Source organism: Anopheles funestus, chromosome 2RL (genome assembly GCF_943734845.2).
Source record: "Anopheles funestus chromosome 2RL, idAnoFuneDA-416_04, whole genome shotgun sequence".
Taxonomy (NCBI): Eukaryota; Metazoa; Arthropoda; class Insecta; order Diptera; family Culicidae; genus Anopheles; species Anopheles funestus.
In genome coordinates, this window is record NC_064598.1 from 36,479,406 (window position 1) to 36,496,251 (window position 16,846).

General features: G+C 42.9%; 1 protein-coding gene across 1 annotated transcript in view; it reads right to left on the reverse strand.

Moving 5' to 3' along the window:
• LOC125760511 (coiled-coil domain-containing protein lobo) overlaps positions 1-16,846 on the reverse strand; it is a 160,579-nt gene that overhangs the window by 15,213 nt on the left and 128,520 nt on the right. Inside the window, exons 2-4 of the mRNA XM_049420703.1 lie at positions 3,426-3,620; positions 781-1,805; positions 632-698 (exon numbers count right to left, since the gene is read on the reverse strand). Coding sequence (XP_049276660.1) covers positions 632-698; positions 781-1,805; positions 3,426-3,620 — 1,287 coding nt within the window. The remainder of the gene's footprint in view (positions 1-631; positions 699-780; positions 1,806-3,425; positions 3,621-16,846) is intronic.

Below are 16,846 nucleotides of genomic sequence, written 5' to 3' on the forward strand. Positions count from 1 at the left end.
ATCGAAAAATTTGCCAATCTCTTAAGCAGAGACGGATCCCGTTTAATATCCTTGCCGATCACACTATCTCGCTTGTTCGCTTATGCAGGTTTGATAATTAGGTAGAGCGAGAAGTATATTCATTTGGCTAGTTTGGGTATTTTACACATGTATTCCGTTTCAACTCATGTGTATCAAACGTTTCGTTTCAACTCACTCGCACATTTTCGTTTCAACTCACGTATTTACTCTTTTTGCAACTCGACTCACCACGGCTACATGCTTACTCCCATGAGTGAGTGAGTGAAAAAAGAGTCGCTAAAACTCATCGTGGTGAGTGAACGAAACTCGTTCAATACAACGTTTCAACTCACTATCTTACTCTTACTCACTTTGCACATCTCCATAGTTCCGATATGCTTTGATACTGGAACATAGTGCAATGGGAAGGTAAGTCGAGCAAATATTGCTCGAAAGAGCGAGTTGTTGGTGCTAGCGCCATCTGTTGACAGGTGATGGAATGATGAGTAAACGAAACAGTGCCCGCAACAGATGGCGCTATCGTGTACCGGTTGTGAATGTTTATAATTTTACACTCATCATTTAATTAACTTGTACATAATGAAATGCAAAATATATTCTATTAGCTTACCGTCAATTTGCTCGGCTCTTTTGTGATTGGATCCTTGGGAATATTGTGAAACTCGCGATAGTACAACCTACAAAAGTATGAAAGAAAATTAACCAAAACATAACACCGCATTTCTGACGATTGCTTATGATAGAAGTTGGTTTGCTTACAGATCATCTCGCTTGTCGTAATGCTCCTGAATGTATGATGCGTGATAGATTAATGTCCGCAGCGCATCAAAACGATATTGGTGAAAGAATCGCAGCTCATACTCATTATTCGGTGCAGCCCGATGCTTAAGCAGACGCAAACAATCCGGCCGCCCTTTGTCAAAGTGTTCCTCCGTTTCGTTCGTCCGATACTCGATGCGTACGAGGTTCAGTTGATCATCCCGGTTCGCGTAAAACTCCCACCGACTAATTGCACCATCGTAGTCCAACGTTTCGTACGTCGTGATACGGCGCACCAAGCCAATCAAGTTACGATACGGAGCAAACCGTTCATAAATGGTCTTCTTGAAGTAGATCACCTTCGTACCATCCGGGAAGCGTTGTTCGTAGTCGGTACGGGACACGTTAAGCGAACGGACCCAGGACGTTGGCATATCGAGATGTTTCTCCTTCTCGATCTCTTCCTCCGTCGTGAGCGGGTCCTGATCCTCCGGGACGGCACAATCCTCGCGCAGCTCGTACGGTTCACCGGGCAGAAAGTGTTCCCAATCGTGACCATCGGCAAGATCCCAACGCATCTTCGCTAGTCCACCAGCTGGATCCTGCTTGTTGACGTAATAGTTGTGCTGGTTCCAGATGCTCTCGATGGCAAGATAGTCGGTAGTGGACACCTCGTGTCGGAAACCTGTAGACGGTTCGAGGAAGAACGCACTTGGCGGCTGCAGGACTTGTTCGCCCGTGTTTGGATCGAGTGACATCTCGCGGTAGCCTGGTTTGTAGCACCAGGGAGCATTCATCAGGATCGCTACCCAGGCATGTACCCGATGGCCCCGTTTAGGATCATCGGGCGGTTGCTCCAGACGTTCGACCTCTTCCTGCTCCGCTGCTAAACGGTTTGCTTCTTCCGCTTGCACTTTCGCTACCTTTTCCTCCTCAATGTTGAGCAGATACTGACTGCGAAGATCGGGCGGTTGGCGCAGTTGATACTTGTTGGGAGCTTCCGGTTGTTCCTCTTCACCGTTTTCCTGTTATGGTGGACAGTACAAACAGTGACACATCTAAAGCAATTACAGCGGACAAGAAATTATTAAGAAAATATCTAAAACTGTAGCTCTAAGAAGCTATCTGTTTTAAAGTTCCAAAAGATCTGATAACGTCTCGCATCATCAGTACGCAACGCGATCATTAACCTCACCGTTCGCGTTCTTTCGTTTTTTCCTGAGCGTTTCTTAAAACCGTCGTTTGCAAAGTGTTTGACCACGATGCTATGTTGCTCTTCCTTTTTTTTATACTTCCGATACCTCGTTATCCTTGCACATCGGTCACCTATAAGGGGCAAACCCTTTACCCATCGATCAATGACCGACGAAGAAGCTGTAGCTGCGGGGTCGCGGTTTTTCGGGTCTTCTTCACCGGTCCGGTGCGGAACATATGCTGCACATATGTCATGCAGCGTTATTTCCACCATTTGTCTCCTCTTGAACGCCCCGTACAACACACCTTTGTCTTGTGTATCCTTGTGGAAACACAACAGCAACACAAATTAACCGATCGTTTGAATAATTTGGGTATTTTGACGGGTAAGTGCCACTTGTACGCGAACGGGAAATTAAGCCCGTTGCCCGGCTTCCAAACACCGCCACCATCGTGGGGTTTTGTGCGCCATTGCGAAGGACAGGTCAAATTTCATCCCCACAGCACACAGCGACAACAAGAAGGATAATACACCTTCCACAACCTTGTCACATACCAGGAAGCCCTTTCTCTGCATAATCTTGGCTCGCAGCCCTCTCCATCTTGTCTCTCGTATTGCTCCGACCGGATGTCACCTTATGTGGAGTGGTGTTTTTTTCTCCTTTCTTCGAGTTGTTGTTCCGCAACCCCGAAAGGCTTCGTTCGATTTTGCGTGAGTGGTAGTTTGCCCTTTTTTGTGCGTGCAAAGCCTCGCATTGGAATGCCACAACAGCATCCGGTGGTGGTTTTGTCGCGAACATTGTTACAGAATGGCGTAACCTGATGCATTATACGTTTGCCTACTGGTTGCTACAGCACCGTAATTTGAGACAAGATGAACGGTGTCTTTATGTCGGGGGAATATAGCTATTCTTTACAGCGCACTGAAGAAAGTACGATTCGGGTTTAAAAGGAAGCATAAAGAACTGATCAAACGAGGTCATGAAAGGAGCTAAACAAAATCACAACATCCTGAGAATAGTATTTTAAAATATTCTTAGCTACTTACAAAGCAACATTTTCTAAAGATTAATTCCAATCACTCATTTTCTTGTCTCATTTCATTGTTACGAAATTGAACTTATTTAACAGAACCATTAACATGATTTTAATCGACGATATTAAACTGAACCAGATCAGATAACCTGAAGTAAGTTATCGAGATTCTTCCTTCAGGTTTAACTTATCGAACACAGATAAATAAACCAGAGAATTAAAACACACTCTGTATACTCCAAAAAAAAAAATCACAAATGTCGGCATAATTTCGAAAGTACTTTTCACAAGCAGTTTGTCAAATTTAACTTTGTAAAGTAGCTACATGAATAATAGCCATTAAGCTCGATAATTACAAGAGGTGAAACAATTTTCCCGTAGAAAATGAAATTACATGATCCGAACCAAAGACTTACCTCATCCTCTACCGGCACAAAAGGGCAAACGACGCGTTGCTGATCGTTGTTGACCACTTCGCGCGTTGCGTAGCCGGACACAACACAAGCCGCAAAACCGTTTCCGATCAGAAAACTGCAGAGCAGTGTTGCCAACTCGAAGCTGTTCGCTCGCCGTCGTTTTAGCACCTCATCCGGCGATACCAAGCGAGTGGGCTGTGGGCGGGAAAGAGCAAATGAAGCAAACAAATTAACTGTCGAAGTTACGAGTTGATCCTGTTCGATTGGGTGCGAATTTTTATTCGCATCACCTAAAGATATGCAATAATTAATGCAAATACACCCTTTTGGGGTGTTTTGATATCAGCTATACGTATTTTTTGCATACTTTTAGGCTCTCGTGCTTTTGATAAAATTCCACCTAGTAAGCTACCAAACCCAATCATTAAACGCTTAGCAATTGTCGCGTTTGCAAACGCGAGAAATTTTTTGCGAAACTCCACATAAAAAAATTGCGAAAAGTCGCTATACATGTATTTTCAGCGAAAAATTTGAAAATCCCTAAAGCTATAGCCTTAGCTTTTTTTGGGGAACTTTATCAAAACTTATAAATTGATGTATTTTAATCCGAATTTGTTGCAGGAAGTTTCTTTTCACTCAATTAATGCTTTAAATAAAAAAAAGAACAAAAATTAATAAAAAAAAATAAAAAATAATCTATAAACTTGAAAATTTCATAAGGTTACAGCCTTAGTTTTTTTTAGGAAAATGTAGCAAAATTTATAAACTGATGTATTTTAATCCGAATTTGTTGAAGTAAGTTTCTTTTCACTCAAATAATGCTTCAAATGAAAAAAAGAATTAAAAATAAAAAAAAAATTAAAAAACTCTATAAATTTAAAAAAATTCTAAGGCTATAACCTTAGGAATTGATGTATTTTAATGCGAATTTGTTGAAATAGGTTTCTTTTCACTCAAATAATTGCTGCTTGGTAATGAATTTATTACTGGTATGTTGAACTTGCTTCAACAATGTCGTTATAAACAACGCTATCTTGCTAGATAGATATAGACCACTACATACAGGTGTTGGATCTGTTTCGCAAGCTATGTCGGAATCGTAGTTATGATTACCTGAGTATTGATGGTATGGTGACGGTCATGAAATGAGAAAAAAAAACCGGACAAGTTCGATACAAAAGGTTTTTATTTTTATACTACTCAAAGCTGCTTCGAATTGGTGCTATCCGACTTCTAATATTCGATCCCGATTGTATTTTGCCCGGTGTATGACGCAGTGGTTCGCAAACGCGACAATTGCTAAGCATGTAGTGACGGGGTTAGTTACAAAAAGAAAGCGATTGTTGTTTAGCGGACTAGCGTGAATCTATAATCACGTAGCGTTTTATTCTAATACCACAAACGGATAAATTAATATTAGAAGTATAAATGTAGGATTGTTGTTTGACAACGCTTTCTTTGCATTTTTTTTTCAAACCACAACATGGCGTTCACAGTACGGTAAAGTGCACAAGATCGATGCCAAACGACGAAACCGACTAGCCCAAATCTAAAGGACGTGAAGCCAGGATGGATGTCAATTAAGGTGGCAGCAGCGACGAAGGTACCAAAGACGAAACCGAAAGACAGAAAAGCAATTTTCCCCGGGTTGCCAAAGGTGTGTTGGCCGTTGATGAGGACGTCGATTCGGGTCGCTTTTTTCCACGGAACGCTGCCCTTAGAAGTAAGAGATTGCGATCGAGAAGGCTACATCATACACACACGCACATACCGAGCTAAACTGCACACACGTGTCCACTTTCACCGTGCATGTACTTGAACATCAATCGCAAAGAATGAGTGTACGATAGAAGAAAAAAGAAACGCCAAGCCAAAAATAATGCCGGACGGAAAACAGATCCTTTTTGGCACTTTTTTCCCATTTCAGCGAATGGGGTAAAACACATTCGTCGTCTCCACTTTCCGTTCCCCCGTTATTGAATGTCCTGTCGGATTTTCTTTCCGATGGAGTACTTCGAGGCACCTTATCGAAATGGGACTCCCCCTTTGCTCTAGCGAAAAAGCAAAAAGTGAAGGAAAAAGACCGCAGCACAACATAATGCAACATCGCAGCATAATGCACACGGGGCACAAACAAAAAAAACTCGCACACACACACACACGCTGGAGCATATCGTTGACGAACGATCCAAAATGATGAACGGATCGGTCTGTGAACGGATTACGGATTGATGTTTCACCCGAGGATTCGCCGGCCGTGTGTGTGTGTGGGTTCCTCCCCCTGCCCCCTCCCTCCCCCTGGCATCCCCTTTTCTCCTCTAAATGTGCTCTGTGCGTACTTTTGTGCCTTTGCCCTCTGTGCCTTCCAACCTCTCAACCAGGTCACAATGGGGCAAGTTCTGTTTTGAGTTTGTGATTGAGATTGAATCCCAGGGTGTATAGGGAGCGAACAACGAATAAAAAAACGAAACTTTTTTTTTGAGATGTTGAACCTACCGGGAGAATGGCAAGTGGAAAATCGCACAAGAATAAGAAAACGAACGGGAGCAAACGGGAGTGGCGCTGAAATGGTGGAGAAGAGATGCGGACAAAATCTTACCTTCCCACCTTCACACCTATATGCCTCGCACCTCCATTGTGCCTGGGCAACACATGTACGCAAGGAAAACACGTTCCAATCCACCAACGACCGATTGGTGCGAATTACCGAACCGAATCCCAAGCAAAGCCCCATTTGCCACCGGGCAAAGGAGGGGTGGAGGAGGCACGATATGGGACAGGGAACGAGTATGTGTGCGTGTGTGTACCGACACCAAACGGCACAGATAAATTGAAAGACCCGCATACGCAATCCCGTACCCAAGCGATATCCTTCGAGGTTCGGTCATCCGGCCGGAAACCGAAAGTAAAGCGCACCGAAAAGAGAACAAGCAACAAAAAAAACGAGTCACATCGAGATGAAGTGATTGGATGATTGGCACCCGGGAAGCGGGACTTGAGTGTGTGAAGAACCCGATAAAGTAGAAAGAGCGGGGGGTAAAATGATAGACGCAGAAACACTAGAAGAAAAATCGAAAGACACAAAATCTGAGCAAAACGCTAAGAAAACGGAAATGGAGGGCTTTTGAGGTAGCAAACAAAGCAAAACGCAAAAAATGACGTCAACCAAAGCGAAAACAAATCAACATCTAAAAAACTAAAACAAACGATTCAAGTGAGAAACGAAGAAACCAAAAAAAAACATCCGAAATGAGAAAGCACCAAACTAAAGTGACAAAAAGCACGAACGAACGCAAAACCTCGAGGTGACAAACGGGACGGTGACACCAAAAGTACAAGGTGCATGCCCTCTCCTACCCGCTTGTGTGAGGTATTGCCTTAAGATTTCCGACATTTTTGATACTGCTAGTGCCTTCACTATGCCGTCATTGGAAATGTAGAAAGGTTTGATTTTTTTTTTCTTCCTTCTCACCGACACTAGCCGACTTATCAGAGGCCACTTTTCCAAACATCCATCAAAGGAAATGAAGCGCCCGGGAAATGGAAAAGCAAAAATGGAATGAAACAACAAAAAAGAAGCTTCCCCCGAACCGAAGGAAACCGACGATGGCGGAAACTGGGAATCGAAAATGAAACACTACCAAGGTAATTGCATTCGCACATTTACACACACACACGCACGCACAGATTGGGATGGAGATGACTTTTTGCCTGTTCTGTCACCCTCTCTTTCTCCCTTTCTCTCAATAAAACGGGGATGAATTTTTCCACCAGCCTGAAGACGGTTTCAGTGCTGCATCTTCGCAACCATTGATGCTTGATGAAACAATCGGTACCTTACGGCAAAAATCTCGACAAAACCCGTATGGTCAGGGGAAGGGTGGGTGTTGAGGAAGTCTTTTCCCTACGGTGGTGGGGTATTTTTTCCTTTACCCCTTCTTCCTTACAGTTGCCGGTGGCAAATTGCACTCCGACTTTGATTTGCACTTGAAGATGATGGAATTCCAGTGTGCCGGTCGATGACGGCAAGGATGAAGATTCAATTCGTACACACTCACCGGTCAGTGTAGATTGAAATGTTTTTGGGTGCCCCGGTTCGACTTCGTTTTAATTAAGGTTCTGTGCGATGGTCGCGTTTGAGGCATTTTGCAAACATATTGGAGGTTTTTGTTTTGTTATTGGTTCCCGGTAACGCCCCCCGGGGGAGGAATATTGTGGCATCAATTGTTGAACAATCGGCAAATCTGTTGCTACATTTTTGACAGCTTCGTGCGAATGCTTGTGGGGTTTGGAGCTTAAATTTGGCAAGGATGAAGTCTTTTAAAGCTGTCTTGGATTCTTTAAATATCTTAAATTTAGGCGGTTTATATTGTGTATGAAAATCAATGCAGAGAGCAGGGTGTTTATGCCACTTTAAATTTAAGTACAATAATATTGTTTGTGATTACCAACAGATTTAGGGACAATAGTTCAAAAGCTGTTGGTGTCTTAAACAATTGATTTTATATCGTTGTGTACTTATGATCTGATATGATGCAGTTTAAAGCTTTCAGTATACATCTAGACACCTTGGTTCCATCCTTAATTAGTAAAATACCTGATGATATCGACCAGGTACCGAATAATCTCTGTCACTTCTTTTCGTTTTGAAGATAATCAATTGAAGTTCGATTGTTTTAATCCCTCCATGCTTCTGATGTTTTTTACATCAATAACGATGAGTTGGAGTTAATATAATCGGTGTAACTCTTCTAAAGAATATTGGAGCATAAAGATATCTTTTTAATAGATCACTTAAGTAATTAAATTTAATTAGATTAATTAATTAATCTACTAAGTGATTAATTTAAATTAATTCGCATTTTATTCGAAGTTTTAAGACTCATAGAACATATTTAATAATGTCATAAAAATAATAACCAAATGAAGATGTAATTGCGGTTTATTAAATAGAATGTAGAATGGAATTGTTTGACAACTACGGAGAGGCAAATAATACACTGAACTGGAAAAGATTTGTTAAAAAAGTATTCAAGTCTGCAATCTGTAATCTGTATTCCTGGCAAGAATATCTTCGAATTGCTTGCATTCGGTCTTGCAAACGCGCTCAGAACAAACATAATTTATTACACTCAACCAACCATAAGCAGAAGAAGCTGCAGAAGTGAATGATTAGAAAGAAGGATGGCAAACGGAACACCACACATCGTTTGCTCAATGCAAAACTCCCAAGCGTTGGGGATGGTCAGTAATCGATTCACAAACATGGATGCCTCCGGAAACCTGTATATTCTTGTGCAGCAAACAAGCGAAAAGCAGAGAATGTGGGAAACCATTTAGCAAACGGCAGTGCAAAGCCAATTCCAATGCTTTTAAAAACAATCCGCTTCTAATGCACACCGTCGAAAATGACGCCGATGAGTGGAAATTGCCAAATAAAATAAAGCGAAACAACACCCAAACAAAGTCCCAACAAAAAAAAGCACGAAACGAACCATCCTTTTGACCTTGCCAGAATACGATCCCATCGCGATATTGACAGGAAGAGAATGGTTGTTGTTTTATATGTTTTCGTGTTTTTTTCCACATTCACTAATTTCTCATGCCAAACCAAAGAGTAAGGGACAAGCCGAAGTGTTGGAAAAAATTTAAATTCCATCTTCCCACGATCAATTTTGGTGTGTGTTTGTGTGTGTGTGTGTGTGTTGTACCTAATGGGCAGCAGGACAGGACAAACCGACAGGTACAATTACAGTTTATCGAGGTCGTACAGTTCGCAAGGATCAATTCCTCGGTCAGTGTTCCTTCCTTTTTGGGGTTGGTTTTCCTTTTTTTCCTCTCTCTCTCTCTCGTTTTAATCGGTTGTTTCTGGGGTTTTATGTGCCAAGGCCAACCAATGCTGTCGGAGGTTGGTGATTCAAAACGGTACAGAAATTGTGCCATCCTTGGATGTATGTGTACGTTCCATCGTCCGTCACTTTCACCCGCGGATGCGGAAGGATGGCAGAAGACGCGAGGGAGTGAGGGATTTTTATTTCGTCTTTTTTATTTACTTTTGCATCCACCCACAATTTGCCATGGAAGGGCTGAAGGAAAGATGTATGAAGCAGGCACTATCCTATTTACTTCATTTATGTTGTGACCAATACTATGTAGTAGTGTACCAGTGCAGTATACATGATCGAAACGATGAGAGCATTGGAGCAGTTTGAAAAGAAATAAGAAAAAAAATGATCCAAAGTTTGCAACTGAGCAGAAGCTTTTCCTTATTTTGTGTAGTTTCATGTTTTCCCCAATCATCCTTTTTTAGTTTGAGTTTTCCCCCCAATGTTCTCTCTCTCTCTCACCGTCTCTCGACAAAGATCCAAATGTTGATGCAACAAGTAGTGTCGAATTGGAATTATGTTGCCTTACTATTTTGATGTCCCTTTTCGAATGCCGAGTACAAAAAGAAAAGAATTGGATTTGCATTTACTTAAAATTACTTCATCACTGAAAACAGAAAATTGTTTAAGTGTAAGTATGCAATTGATTACAAGAAAGCTGCTCCAAAGAAGGCCTAACTTATCTAATCTTCGATGATGCTTTACATACATGCACGAGTATGTTTTATGAGCATTTTCTCTTATTTATCACCGTCGCCACACTGTGGGTAATTTGTGGAAATCGGCCATGGATGTAAGTAGCGGATTAAAGGAAAACCTACCACCCCCACTCCACCCCAGGTAATGGAGTGTTAAGTGGCTTCACCCAAATCCAGCAACATTGACAGCCTGCATTCGGTTTGATTCCTTTCGGATCCTTTACACACCTGCCATGTAATAAACACGTATAAAAATCAACAAACGGCCATTTAGCCGGCAGTTTCGTCCTTGTTGCATCATCGTTCGTGTTGGCCATTGGGGTTGTTGTTTTTTTTACAACCCAGTGAGTTCCAACGCCCAACTCCCCGCAGCTCCCCACAGTACCCGGTGGTGTTGGGTAGTAAAATCGGATTTGTGAATGAAAACACAAACACACAAGGCCAGAAGGTGCGGTTGCGAAGCGTTTATTTATGTACTTATGCTCGGGTAAGGTGGCATTCCGGGGAGGGGTGGAAAAATCGGCAACAAAACGCTCGTGCACCAGCACCGTAACAAAAACGAACCTTCATGCTCTCCGGTGGTTGCCGGGTGTGCCAGGAAAAATTTTCGAAACCACGAAGCTTTAGGAAGGAAAACTGAAGCTCCACCAACGAACAGCATCAGGGGCCAGTAATAAAAAAAAGACACAAATACACGAAGGAAAGAAATAAATTTGAAAACCATACTCCATTGGAGTGTGTCTGTGAGAGAGAGAGCGAGCGAGAGACGAAAATGTGGAGAGCAAAGGAAAAGTTGCAAGCGGGAAAATGATGTGCTAAGGAGAGATAAAAATAAAAATAAATATAAAAATGGAAATAAAATTATATCTCTCTAACCGGGGAATGGAATAGGATTTCCACCTTCCTTTGCCGTTTCGCTTTTCTTTCCCACCCATCGCACCAGCTCAGTAAAGGCGATGGATTCCTTTTTATGAGTTTTTGTGCCATCGTCCACCCACGCCATCATCTCGATTGTCTACCATTGCGTTGGTAGTAGTATTAGTAGTAGAAGTAGTATTAGTAGCAGTAGTAGTAGAAGAAATAGTAAAACGGAACAGTATAGCAATGCCCTCATTTCAAGGCTCGTCCTTGACAGTTGATTTTCTCGTGCGCCGGTAAAAAAAATGGAAGGAAAGTAAAACGACCGATTTCGGGGCCACATAAATGTGGCCAATGCCTGGCCAGTAGGAGAATGAGTGTGTGTATGTGTTTGCAGTGCCGTGCATCACTAACACAACCGTACTTTTGGGCATTTCTTAGCGGTTTCTACTAGGACACGTAGAGGAAGGAGTTCATTCATGGAAAGTTTTTCCCGCTTTTTGAGTGCCAAAGAAATCCCATTTTATTACGATCTTAGCAGGGTAATCGGGATGCTAAAAGGTGCACGTGGGAAATGGGGAAGCAGACGTGGAACGCTACTGCAAGACAACAAACTTATCTCTTCCTTGCGTTTCTACGTCACTTTCAAACGCAGGTCGCTGGGTTGATTCGGGGAAGCGTCTGGTGTTGTGTCTGCGCCGGTGTCTGCGTCTCCATTGGTCGGAAGCGTATATTTTGAGTCTGGAGTTTTCCGTTTTCGCTGGAAAGGAATCGCAACCTTCCTCAACAGGAGAATAGAGAGTTTCTTTTCTTTTCTTACACTTTCTAAGTAGTGCCACTTGAAGGATTAACCCATCCAACGTAAAGGTCGTTTTGCTAGTTGGTGTTTTGTAGCAAAAGTGGTTTGTATGTATGTCTACTCTATGCACGAATGCAGACATTTATAGCTGTGGATTTTTTAATCCATAATTGAAAGACAAAACCGATTCAAATTGATTACCTAAAGAAGTCACTACTTAGGGACTTGTTAAATTAAAAAAAAAACACTTCATAGCTGTGAGGCTTCTGCATTTCACAAATTTCATCTTCACACACTTGAAGTAAAATTAGGAATAATTGATAGGAGTAAATGTGATCGTAAGGTAGCGAACCGAACAGTAAAGCAGAACCGAACAGATTGTTGGAAAATATGTATGGAATCAAAGACATACCTAAGAAAATCGAAAAGGTAAGAAAACAACTCTTCCTTAAAATTGGAACATAATTGCATTTACACACCGTTACACCGAAAAAAACAGCACAACGCGGATTCTGAACCAGTTTTACGAATCCATTCATCGTTCCGCTTGAATGTGACATTGGTAAGTGTGCAAAAGCATGGGGCCCTACCAACAGCCATTGGCAAAGAAAGCGCTGCGAAACGGTTCCAAATGGAAGCAAAGGAGCAACAAGAGGGTGAAAATGATTTATTGTTTGTGGGTTAATAAAAATCAGTGTATCGGTTTGCGTTGCAGCAAAACGGTGCAGCATCCTCTCGCCATCTCTGTTTAAGGAAGACATCACTTGAATGTTCGTTTTGGGCGGAAGGAGAAACACGAAATTGTTCTCGGGTATGCAAGTTTGCCGACGTCTCGTAGCGTCCGGAAGTGTGGGCGTTCGTCTTCTCGCCAGCATAACCTCCGGTAAGAAGATTTAAGAGGATCAACGTGGAACTGGTTTGACGCTTGGCAGGCAAAGGGCAACCTGGGCAACGCGACGGGTGAGTTTGCCAATGGTTGGGCGAATGCAAACTTTTTCCTACAACGAGACGCTCGAAACGGTGTGCTGCCGGGAACGAACAAGGAACGACGACGATAAGCATGATGATAATAATGATAAACTGTTATGCTTTTGTTGTGCTAGGTTGGACCCTCCCCACCCAACCTCCCTCTCGCCTACGTTCGTTTGATGTGCGTGAACGTGAGAGGGTATTAGTGCTTAAGAATGGCTCAGGGGATTTCTGAGTTGCTGCCGTGGATGGTTCGACGACGCAAGACGACAAGGCGATAGTGTTGCGTAATTAATAAGCAAGTAATTATGATATTTATTTGATTGCTCGCATCGTTTCGATGGCAAAACTGAGCAAATAAGAAGGAAGGAACGATCAGTGAGGGGGAAAAAAGATGCTGCTATGGGAGGGTATGAGTAAGGTATTAGCGTCTTAAGAGATAGGTGAAAGAAAAAGACGGATTAGGAAGCGATTGTTTTCTCGAAAGATTTGTTTTGCCTCACTTTGTACAAAGTTTTAGCAACAAGTGGCAATTAGCAATAATGGTCTGGCCATGCTATACGAAAAGAAGAGAAAAAACAACTCAGATGTGAGATATGAATGTATGCAAACTCACTTAGGCAATTTGGTTTGAAGTTATTACAAATGAAAATGAAATTGTGGCAAACTTGTAATTCACCCCAATTTATCGACCATCCTTGATACAGCCAAAAGTGAGCTACAATCTTTAGCAAGTTAGCGTGTATCCACAATTCAGCAAGTGATATGTATTTCGACGAACCAGGCAGGAAATAACCATTAAACCACCCATCAAATCACCCACCAGAACATGGCCATCAGCAATGGCAACTGGAAGCATTTTCGCTTGGTTGAAGAATGGAAGGAGTTCGTTCGTGTTTGTGCACGCAATCAACGATGTACATAAATTTGGAATGTTAAAGCAAGTCTTCCGCCACCTTAAAGGATGTGTGATGCTCCCACTGCAACAGGATCAACTGGTGGTGCTGACGTAGTGGAAAACTATGCAACAAGCGGAAAACTCGAAAACACGTCCCACGACTCTCTGCCTTGCCCCGGACGTTACGATACGCGGGGCGTGAAAATGTCGGAATTACTGACGATCTTCGGGCTTTGGAAATTATGTCCCGCCAAAGTATGTGCTAATGGGTCGTCACGTGCTATGGCACGACGGCTAGATTAGTGGGCAGCATCTTTAGAATTATGGGTAAGGTGTCTTGGAATGTGTATAGCAGAATTCCTGCAGAATATGGTCGTGTTATGGTTGTTTTAGTGAACCGTTTAACCTCGATATTTCTTAGAATGAAATCTTCCCGAGGGATATAACGCATACACACAGTGGTCGTAACTTTTCCACCACTTTTTTGCACTCTTCACTACTGTGTGTTATTTGAATCATCCTCGCAAGATGCATTCAGGGCCGCACGCATCAATTCGTTCATCCTGGCTTGTCAATCATCAAAGCGCACCAGACATACGGGACACCGAGCTGCACGTGAATCCGTCAATCCTCGGGATCAAATTACCGTCTCGCTAGGGGATGGATCCCGCGTATGGAGGACCCTCGCGGGCAAAATACGCCAAATATGTCGTCCGAACGAGCGTAATCTTTTGCTTCCTCGTTTCGTTCGCTTGAGGCTCCACGTCACATGGTCTCACATCCAGGTCTAAGGATATCGGCCCAAAAAAGCTGAAGAGAATACGTGTGTCTACAAAGCAAAAAGGGGCAACGTGAAAACCGAAAAAAATCCCCCCAAAACGTTTGACAGAACATGTTGGTCGAACACCAAAAAAAACCCTTTCCTTCGTTCCAGCTGCAGAAAAGAAATTGAAAAAAAGCCCGCAGTGTCGCGTTTTTGGGCTGGAGGACTTTTTGGATGGATTGGACGGATGATGATGGTTGTGTGTTTCAGACTGCACAGTTCGTTTGCCGGTTGCCAAATGTTTTCCAGCCGATGGGGTGAGCAAAATTCGTCGTGCCACAGAATGGAGGCAAAAAAAAAGAATTGCTGCAGGCTCTAGCCTAACGCAGTGCAGATGAAAAGACCAAATGAGAATGAGGGAGCAAGAAAAGATAAAAAAGGAGAAACAAAGACAGTGATATGTGAGCAAACGCGGGCCGAGCGAATGCAGGCATGAAAGGTGATGATCAGGTCTCGAACGCGATCGACGGACGGCTTGCGGTGTGCGTTTCGCAGATCCGCGCTCGAAAACCCGGCACGAACCCTAGCCAGACCGTCGACGTTAAGGCCGAACGACTTTCGGTGCCAGGCGCACACTGTTTGTACGCGGCAAACTACCAACGATGACGGCTTACCGTGGCTATAGCTTCTTTAGCAGGCTGCGCGTCCCTCTGGACGCTCTACCGTCGGTTTGTACGGTGTGCTCTGACTGTCCCCGATGGCTTGTTTCGTTTCGTTGGTAAATTGTGTTGTTTGTCAAATGAAAAAGTCCTCCTTCGTTGCGTTTTCAGCCCCCGTTTCTGTGGTGGCAAGTTTGGTTTTTCCCCCGTGGCGTTCTAGCGTTTTGGAAAGGGTGTATTCTACCGTGGTAAGTTTAACAACAATTTTCGTTTAATGTTTTTTTTCTGTTCATTATTGTTATTTTATCATAACTATTATTATTTCGAAGTAATAATCTTCTTATTGATTCGCTCGAAAACTTTACTATATATCAAATAAGTTGTGTATCGAACATCCAGCTTGGCATATGGGAAACATGGTTTAGCCAGGAATAGCTATTTGCCTGTTGGTATTATTACGAAACGAACGAAAAAATGAACTAAATTTGACAATAAATTTAAAATATTTTTTGGCGTGTGATGTAGTACACATTGTGGCTCGTTCATATGAATAACAAGGAGGCCCGGTGGTGTATGTGATAAAAGGCAACGGTTCCACAAGACAGCAACGGGTATCATATCCCATATGGACATTGTCTCTCTGAGCAATGACTGACTACACTGTAAAAATAATTTAGTAAGCCAGAAATAACCGGAATATCACCTTAAGGATCGTTAAGCCAACAAGAGAAAGAGGGAAAGAAAGAAGACAATTTATTTAATAAATTATTTTTTTCTGTAACTTTTTAATTTTCTTTGTTTTAATGTGTATGTACTTTTACATAATGTGTTTCATGTATTAGTTTTAATTTCGTCAAGAGTTTTCTAATATTTTTTAAAAAATGTTATAAATAACACACGTGCCTAGTTAAACGAGTAGAACCTTTAACACGAGTAGAACACCACCTGGCTGAGGTGGTGGTTCTCCAATAAGAGTTTCACCTCAGGATTAAGTATGCATGTTTGTGCCGGGCACATGGATGCACCGAACGTGCAGCATCGTCGGTTTGGACTCGGTGCAGATTGCATCCCCCCTACCCTGCCCCCTCCCCAACACCCATTAGTTAGTTCGCCGTTGACCCGTGCGACTGGAACTTCTCACTCTCCTGTTTGGTCAACGTAACAGCAACAGCTGTGCGTTTGCTGTCTGTATCGAGAAAGGTTTCCACGCGATTGACGGATGGGAAGACATCATTTCGTTCGGCCGTCGAAGCTGTCGAAGCCCGAAACCCGACCCCAAACTGGAAGATGTAATGAGCACGAAATATCTACCGTCATTACCGATTTGAACAACGCGGTCTGCCGCTAAAATTCGTCTCGCTGCGGATGCGCTCGTCGTCGTCCTCGGCGTCTTCCACGGTTTTTGGAGGGATGGGGAGTAGAAACCGTTCGTGTTAGAGATCCTTAGGACAGCCGTAAACGGAGAGCGGATGTTACGCGGTTAGGTACAAAATGACGAAATGCATAATTTAATGGGGGTTTGGGTTCTTGTGGAATGAAAATCCGTTTTTCGGTGTTCCGCCGTTCTGGTTGCGGCAAACGTTGGCTTAAAGGTTGGAACACGGGAGCGCAAAAAAAGGGGCACTAAACGTGCGTGGCTTGCATTTGCAACGGCAGCAACTACATCGTATGGTCTACGACTCGTTCCCGAGGATCGATCGATCGTCCGATCCGTTCGACAAGCTCGATTAAATTGCAAATCCTCTATCCAGCGGGATATCGTCGCAAACCATTTAATTGCACTGTAATTGATGTCAAAGTACGCACCGAAACAAGATTTGTCGTCGCAGGAAGAAGGAGGCTTTTCTTAACCCATCGTAATTGGCTCGCAATCGGGACCGGAGAAGATGGCA